The sequence below is a fragment of the Cynara cardunculus genome (genome assembly GCF_001531365.2).
Source record: "Cynara cardunculus var. scolymus isolate 2C chromosome LG 17, CcrdV1, whole genome shotgun sequence".
Lineage (NCBI taxonomy): Eukaryota > Viridiplantae > Streptophyta > Magnoliopsida > Asterales > Asteraceae > Cynara > Cynara cardunculus.
The window spans coordinates 4184598-4194122 of record NC_037544.1 but is presented as its reverse complement, the minus strand read 5'-3'; the positions used below and the strand labels follow the sequence as shown (position 1 = coordinate 4194122).

At 30.5% G+C, this 9525-nt stretch overlaps 1 protein-coding gene across 1 annotated transcript; it reads right to left on the bottom strand.

The window, feature by feature from the left end:
• Positions 1-890: 890 nt before the first annotated feature.
• LOC112500493 (S-type anion channel SLAH4-like) lies at positions 891-7268 on the bottom strand. The gene is made up of 2 exons (XM_025103986.1): positions 6396-7268; positions 891-1211 (listed from the first exon to the last, which is right to left on the bottom strand). The coding sequence occupies exons 1-2, from the start codon at positions 7266-7268 to the stop codon at positions 891-893; spliced, it is 1194 nt and encodes a 397-aa protein (XP_024959754.1).
• Positions 7269-9525: the final 2257 nt, after the last annotated feature.

Genomic DNA, 9525 nt, shown 5'->3' with positions numbered 1-9525 from the left:
AGCGTTTACTGGGTAAATTGATGCATAAGATGTAGTTTTTGTTGACTAAGAATCTTACCCAGTAATTGAGGACGACGACTCCTAACATGGTTAGTGTTTACCAGGTGAATTGTTACATATGGTATCGTTTTGGTAGATTAAAATTTTACACGGTAAGTAAGTGATAGTGTTGAATTTTGTCAGTAAAGACTTACCCGGATAAATATTAGGTAAATGGCTCCTTAGTAAGCCTTGTTTGGTTTGGTTTGCTTGGATTTGGAATTTTATTTCATTCCAATTCCATGTCCGTTTAAAAGGATTTCATTGAAATTCTATAAACTTAGGATTTTGAAATCCGAATGGGTAAGTTGGTATGTTTTAGGATTTCATAGGATTTGTTTATAGCAATATTTTAAAACAGGGGAAAGTTAAGAAAAAACATAACCAACTTTCCATTTTGAATGGTTAGTCCTTAAACTTTTTTTAATGAAAAAACCATGAACTTTTTCATTTTGAATGATCAAATATTTCACAAATTTTACGAACATAAAATCTTATTAAATTTGGTTCAAAAACCAAAGTCAAACAAGATAGGAAATATGAATATAACTTAGTTTTATGAATTACAATAATGTTTTAATTTTAGTAAAATTATAAGTTTTATTATAAAAATTTTATATAAAGATCCAAATATGAGAAGGGTATGTGAATTTATTTGTTTTATTTTGCCGTATATAAATATTATATACTTAAAAAAAATCCATTATTGCAATTTTTTGGAACACAACATTTGCAAAACAAGGTAGGTATTAAACCGAAGGATGTATGATTATTGATTCATGAATAGATACATTCGCAAATATTCAATCTTAATCAATCACAATACTATCTTTCTCATCTTTCTACTTAGATCACGGTGTAGATGACTGCAAACTTGTATCCAAACTTACACTGCTAATGGTAATGGGGCTGAGAGTCACAATAGTGGGATTATAGGTTTCGTCTGGAGGCAAAAGGGTGTTCGTATTGAGAGCTGTGTAAACCATTAAAACAATTGAAACCATGACTGAAAGTGCCGAAAGAAGCAGCATAAGCAAATGAGCAATGCTACTCTTCATCTCTTGTGCATATTCTGTTGAAGCCAGTGCCAGTACTGTTAATGGGTATGAATATGCCCACCATACCACATTAAATTTCTTCATTGATTTTTTGAACAGGTTTGGCCTTGTTACCTGTTTTTTCCACACATGACAAAGAGTTTAGTTGATTTCAAATAGCATTTGACATATTTACCCTTATTCTCGATACACAATAGGTTTTACCCGATTACTAAACAAGGATAAATTTGTAAAGTAACATAACTCATGCCAAGATGATTCTACAACTATATTTTGATTTTGATTGTTTAAAGGCTAATCAACTAACTTTATAGATTCTTTTTTTTAAATCATACCCATCAGTTTTCAAATTTTTACTGTTTTCATACAATTAAAACGACATCTCATAAACTCAATATCCAAAATCACTCTTTAGACATCATGGTTCCAGAACAAGAACACACGGGAGATGCTTTGCTCATTGATGTCAATTCAAGTCCCACTCCAATGTGCACGTATGCTCCATCCAATAGTCGATATTTTATGTTTTAGTTTACAAAAACGATTTCCCTTCAACTTAATAACTTTCTTAATCTTAATTCTGTTGTATTAATTTGGAAAGAGAAAATGATATAACTGATACAATCATATAATTATATAATATATAAAAAAACATCTCTAACAATTGTTTTACCTATGATATCATAAATACTTTGAACCAATATTAGTGGTCCTATATCAACGTTTACACTTACCCTTCAATCACATACCAGATAACGTGTTTGACTTTGTTACACAATTTACGCTAAAGGGTTTTACATCAATTCTTTCGTTTTATTACACATTTATGACTTAAGATGTAACGTTTTATGACGAATCTTTCAACAGAGTATACGTTTTCCTTTAGTTTATTGTACAAAATCCCTAACCCCGATTAATAAAATATAGATAAGCATACAACCACATAATTTATGTTGAAGATAGCTGTTGTTGTTTCAAATCTTTCTTTTTGTCTTTATTAATCATTTAAGAACAAAGATTAATTACAAAAAATATTGTGCAACCTTATTGTTTGTTTTTACTTGTGATTTGGGGACAAAAGTTCAAGATTATAAAATGCAGTGGATGTTGATGCACGATTGGGAAGAAACATGTTCTTCCAGAAACAAAATTAATATTTGGTTTAAAGCAAATGTTTTAGCACTGGTTATAATAAAACCAGATGCCATAATTTCGATCCATTTATTTTAGAACCGGTTTATTAGTATTATATTTTATTTTTAATGGGTTAACTAAAAATGAAACATGCTCAAATGGGTTGAAAGTCATTCAAAATGTTTGTTTGTGCAGAATGGTTTGTAACCGATAACTTTTAAATGGGCTTACGCCATTCTATCACAAGAACATCGTATACAGATGTGCAAAGCAAATCAGTTATGTAGGAGCATGCTAGGTGGATGACTTAAGAGTTAAGAGCCCGTTGCCCACAAAGGAACACAATCTGCAAAAGAAATTACAACTCTTAGGTTCTATTGGTTTGCACGATCGGGTAGAATTTGGAATTCAATTCCATTCCAATCCCAAGTTTGGTTTAAAAAATTATTTGGATTTGAAATCATTGAAATCCCACAAACATGGGATTTCGAAATCCCACAGGTGGTGTTGGTATTTCGTGGGAATTCATAGGATTTGTATGTAATGATGTTTTAAAATACGTTGAAAACATTTGTTTTGTAATAATCAATTAATGAAAAGATAATTTATATTTCTTTATATTTTATTTTTGTAAATTATTTATAATAAATGGAATTCAATTTCATTCCAAATCCTACAAGCCAAACACACCAAAGATTTCAAATCCTACAATTTCGAATCCTTCCACAAAATTCCAATCCCTCAGAACTATTCCATCAAACCAAAACGCATGCTTAGATTCAGACCCTTATCAATCTTTTTGTGCAATATACCACTTCAGAACTAACTGTTTACAATATCCTTCGCCAAATAAATAACTTCAGTAATAAAATCTCAGACAAATATATGTTTTCAATAATCCAAATCAAATCAAACAGACCCAGTAAATCTTACTCCGAAGTAAGGTTTAAAGAAGATTTAGAGACTGTTTGGCAATTGCTGAATGATTAAGTGGTCAGAATGATTAAGAAACTTTCATGATATAGTACACAATGAAATATAATTGTTTAGTAATTGTGTACAATGAAATTAGGGCTCTTAATGGTTAGGGAAAATCCATGATACAAAATCATTCAGAGGGTTTTAGAACCATTAAGAGACAAACTTTTTTTTTACAAAACAAGATTCACCTCTTAATGATTCAGAGTTTGCCCCTTAATGAAACTATTAAACAAATTTAACTTCTACCCAAAATAATTATAAATTGGTCCATGAAGATGAGATTGTATAAAATATTTGCTTCAAAAGGCAAATAAAAGTTAACAAAAAATGAAGACAAATGTATGGACACCAAATTCCAAAAATTGTTAGGTGAGAGTTAGAGCTTTTTCAATTCTAAATTGGTCTCTTAAACCTTTGAAAATGACTTCATTTTCCCATTAATATTTTATTATTTTCCAAATAAATAAATCAAATATATTTTAATACCTATCTAAATTATACAGATTTTTATATGGTGGGACCACTTTTTTACACTTGAAACTTCACAGTAAAACAATATGACGGTAGAAAAAAGTCGAACATTCACAGCAAAAACACTGTGATGTTTCAAGTGTAAAAAGTGATCTTACGTGATGCCAAGTCTATATTGTACTGCATCATCTCAAATTCAGATCAACTTAATAAAAAAATTTCAATTACAATATGGTTTAGAGCATCAGGATTAAATTCGATAATCTAAAAAAAACTCTAAACGTTGTCTGTTCATGTGTTTTTGCTAATTAATCAAACGATTAACCTGCAAACACGATAATCAAACCCAAACAGTGCTTAAAATCAGTGTTATCATATAAAAGTCATGATATGTTTTTTTTTAGATGTTTTACAGTAACTAAAATAATTTCATTTTTCAACGAAATGTCGGTTTTAAGCATTCAACGATCGTCTTTTCTTATCAATCAAAATCAATATCGTTGTATTTTAGACAATATATCAACAAGTAAATAAACGTAAAAAAAACGTGTTGTTAATTTATCTGTTTTTAAAAAAATACAACTTAAAATATTGCAAAAAACCTAGCAAAACAATTAAGACATAACACATTTAGGTGGTGTTTGTTTTTTAAAAGGTGTTGAAATCTAAAGTCTGATTTCACTTCCGATTTATAGGAGGTGATCTGAAATCTGAAATATAGCTCAATAAGATTGTTTGTTTTTACGTCTGAAGTCTGAAAATTAAATCGGTCAAATTAATAAAAAATATAAAAGAGTTGATAGCAATTTAAATGCACCATAATTTCTTTTATAGCAATTTGAAGAAATAATAATCAATTTTGTAGCAAATTTGTCAAATTCAAATACAATTTTGATTTTTTAACTCAAATTTTGACCAAATAATATTTTCTTAAAATTAAGAAAATATTATTTGTTACTTTCCTCGTCGTAAATCATAGAGTTGTTTACCAAACGCTTATCCGGTAAGTATTTATCAATAAAGATCTTATCAGATGTACATAACAAAGATCCAGAATCTTATTTGGTAAAAATGATAGTAAAGATTATCTTATCCGGTAAGAACAAATGGTAAGAACCGAGAGTCTTACCATATAAGTGAAGGTGATGACAGTTATCCGGTTAGCGTTTACCGGACAAATCATGGCATACGATGTCGCTCCAATTGATTAGAATTGTATCCAATAAATTAAATTAAGCACCGGTAAGCGCTTACTGGGTAAGCGTTTGGGTAAATAACTCGTAAGTATCTACTTTTAAAAATAAGTTTCAACTTTCCATATCTATCCTTCGTTATGAGATTGAGAAATTTATTTTTCTAATATCAAGAGTAAAAATTCTCGTTTTAAATTGTGTTATTTTAAATATGGACATTCGTTTTAATACGGGGAGAGAGTAATATTTGTAAACTAGAAGGGTACTCGCACAATGCAGTGAGATATATCTCGATTTTAATGTTTCCTTTCATTTTTTTGGTCTCTATCGATATTATAATACAAATTTACGTGGTTTTTGGCAAACAATAATGTTTTTCTTAATAAAATATAAACTTGAAGATATCATAAAAATTAAAAAAATAATAAAAGTTCTCATTTTTTTGTGTAATTTCTTTAATTTAATTTTTTAATTATAATTTAATTTATGTTTAATGACGAAGTAATTTATTTTTGGTTTACTAATATAATTTTTATGAAAATAATAACTAAGTATTATGTTAGAATTCAATAATTATCATAATTATATTTTATATTTAAAACAAGAATTTTATCTTGTATTTGATTATATTTATCTACAGTTAGTTACACGATTTTAAACATGGAGCTTAATAAGTTGTACTTACGCACAATTTACTTGTAATCTTGAATTTAAAATAATATACATCAATAAGCAGTACTTTATGTATAAAAGATGGTTTTTAAGAGTTTTTATCAAATTTTATAGTATAGATAAAATAAAATTAAAATATACGAAAAATATATTTGAAACTATTAATAGAAATACTAGAAATAGCCATTTGAAAGGAAATAAATACAAAATGTCATTTTCATGTTTTGAATTTATCTTTTAGTCATTTCTCTTTTAAAATTTTAAAAATATCATCTCCTCAATTTATCGAGGGTCAAAATATAAACAAAGGTTTCTCAACCACTTCAAAAACTTACAGATTTGGTCTTTGTACTTACGAAACCAGTTCAACAACTTTTTTTACACTTTAACTGAGACGATACTTTTGACATATTAAGATAAAAATGACTAAAATTCCAAAAACACAAATTGCATGAAAAAATGACGTACTTTAACTTGATTTCTATTTTGGATAACGTACTTTCAGATCTTCTATTTTGATACATAAGATGTAAAGTTTTAAACATTTAATTATTTAAGTAACCGGGTAATCGGTTGAAGACTAATTTTAGATTAAAAAATTCATGTCACTAATCACGTCAGCAAATAATATTGAGTTGGATACCACATCACTCATCAGATCAACATGATAACTGTTTAATACTTCAACCGATTACTTAGTTACTTAAACATTAAAATATTTTACATCTCAGATACCAAAATAAAAGTTTTAAATTACATCACCTAAAATAGGATTCAACAAAAAAAAAATTTGTCCAATAAAGAAATTAAGTATTTTAATTAATTTGGCACGGAGAAGTAGACTTACCAGGGAGACGAAGAGAAAAAGTGAGAGATAAAAGAGCATCTTTGACGAGAAGTCAAACGTCCCTGAAATTGAATCCCAAGCTAAGCTCGCCATGCTCGGAGCTGCAATAAACAAGAACATCACCGGCCGGAGCATCGTCGGAAGACAACTATTTCCCGATAATCTCTGATAAAGCGTCACGAAAACCACCACATAATGTATCATCCCTAACGCAAACAACACCATCGCACTCTCCTTCCACCCCATCATCGCCGCAGCCCGAGCTCCCACAAAGTTTCCGACCACCGATAGCTGGCTCGCCGGATTCGCCACCGTCGACAGAATCCTCTTTCCCTTGGTGAACCACTGCCCATATATCTTCACGTCAAGAACAAATATCGGAACCACAAAAACCCACCAAAGAAGAAGATAATAAATGTTTTTTGGAGTGAAAAATGGCGCCGATTGAAGCAAAAGGAGCCATGAAATCGACGGTGCAAACAGGTAGTTTACTCCGATATGGTTTAGATATTCGCTTTTCACCATATCGGAAAATAATGCGCATCTTAAGATGTATAAGATAGAGAGGGTTGCTAAAATGAGCAGTGACAGTGACCAGAGGAGGAGGAAGGCGGTGGAGGGTAATACGCCGAGCATTCTCCGGTAAGCATGAGCGTTTTCCGGCGGGTCTTTGAGGGTTTTCCAGAGAAGGGTTTGACAGCAAAGGGAGAGGGTGATTCGGAAGTAACCTGCATGGCAACGTGATATCACTGGAAAAACTAGACTTTTGATTATGATTAAGATGGTGTTATGGTTCGTGTCCGATTGGACGATGGTTGAATCGACGGATAACTCGATTTGTGGTGGTGGCGGCGGTGGTTGTTTATTAAGCATTGTTGGAAATGGTGGTGGTGGAGGCGGAGGCGGAGGCCGGCGGTGGGTTGTTGTGTGATTTCAGAACTTGTTATGGGTGGTCATATTTATAGAGGCATCCGTACATGTTGTGTAGGTCAGGGCATGATTTGGATCTGGCGGTCCCAATCTTTTTGACGTCATTCCAATTTTTTGTAAAAAAAAAGCTCGAGATCACAGTGTCAAATTAAGGGGCCGTTTACTTAAATACTTATCCGGTTAATGTTTTCCAGTATAAGTCAACACTATAATTTATTTTGACGCGTAAGATTTTAATACATCAAAACATATCGAATGCAACAATTTACCGAGTAAGCGTTTACTTGGTGGGTAAGAGTCGTCATCCTTACTTACCGGGTAAGACTCTTCATCTTTCTCATTGCTCTTACCGATAAGATTCTTGGTCATTCTCATGTTCATTCGACGAGAAAATTTATGCATTAAGCACTTACCAAGTAAGTATTTAATAAACGGACTCTAAATATAAAATTTTATAATATATATTAAAAATATTAGAGTTAGATGTAAATTTGGTCCCTATAGTTTACATAAATTAATAAGTATGGTCCCTTAAATTTCTTTTTAACAAAAATTATCCTTATTGTTTCATTTTTATAACGGATATGGTCCCTCTTCATAACACTGATCAACTAAAATGGTGTTAGCATGGGATAATTTAGTCCATTAACCTTTCTTCTCCATCTATTTTCGTTCTCATAACACATTTGATCTCTCCATCAACTTTCATTTCAATAACAGATTTGGTTCTTCCTCTGCTTTCAATTTTATAACAGATTTGGTCCTCATTTTAATTAATATACAAAAAAATATATTATAGTTAATAGATGTAAGAATATAAATTAACTAAAGGGCCGTTTACCAAACGCTCATCCGGATAAACGCTTACTAAATCGACAATTTAATTTTTACGTTATTAACAGTTATAAGATTTAGTTGTTCAAAACAACGTATAATAAAAAATTAAACATTTGCTAATTAGAAAAAAAAAAAACCATCGACTCGACACATTGAATAAGAACTAAAATAAAGTTCGTTTTATTTTTATGCATTCCGATCCGAGTTCAAACTTGTAATATTTTCGTGAATTAAAAAATACTTAAAGTTTATTTTATTTGTAAGTTACTGATAAAAACAAAAAACGTAATGTGAAGTATAAAATTATAACTATATAACCATTTTTTTTAATGATTACTCGTGTTCTCTTTTGTCAGAAAAACTTGTGTTCTCGTATTGTTAAAGTTACAGATTTAGGAAGAAAAAGAAAGAAAATGAATTTTTTTATTAACTTGGATATCTAGCACGGTATGCGAGCAGACTAATTTGAGGGTGACTACCTGCTTTGTGGGTAGCTCAGAGTCACCGCATTTGAACCTCTGTGGTCACAAAGGAATTTTTATTTTCTCCTTGGATTTGAACCTGGGACCTCCGAACATTTTTGGCCTTTGGAGCACAAACTCAAATCAATCAGACACCACTCTTATAGTTAATTTTTTTATTTGTATCATCTGAGAGGGAAAAAAAGATGAAAATAAAAACTAAGAAAATATTTCTTCGTATTTTGGAAGAAAAGGTGTAGTAGTTTTCGTCCCAAACATAAGAGGAAATAGAAGGAAAACGAAAATAATTAAAAAGATTATTAAAATTATAAAACTATCAAAATAGATAATTTAAACAAATTCAGACGTTTATCAGTTTACAAAAAAAAAACAGTATTATTAATTCAGATTTCAGATGCCAAAACCACCTCTTATAAATCATAAATAAAATAACATTTCAGATTTTAAGACTTATTAAAAAAATAAACGTGAGTTTAATATTTTTTGCTTTTATACATGACGGTAAAACAAGGAAGTTTTGTTTGTAGAAAAAAAGTCGGAGCTCGGCTAGCTTTCTTGGACTCAACTGGCTGTCTCTTTTCAGCTCTTCATTTTACAGCTAGATGGCTTGAAGGTGGGACCCAAGTGTTTGAATTTGGTTGATCGGCTTGACTAATGAGTCGAGCTCAAGTATTAATTTTTTGATAACCACGGCTAAGCTCGTGAAATAAATAAAAGAGTTGAATACTATAACGTCTTGTTTGACGTATAATAAGTGATAACTATCATTATTACAAGTTGTGAGTTGCATCAATTTATTATTCAAGAAGCTTATCTCGATTTATATATAAATATATATAGTGGGGTTTGGTTTACGTGAGATCAACCTGTTTTTGTAAGAC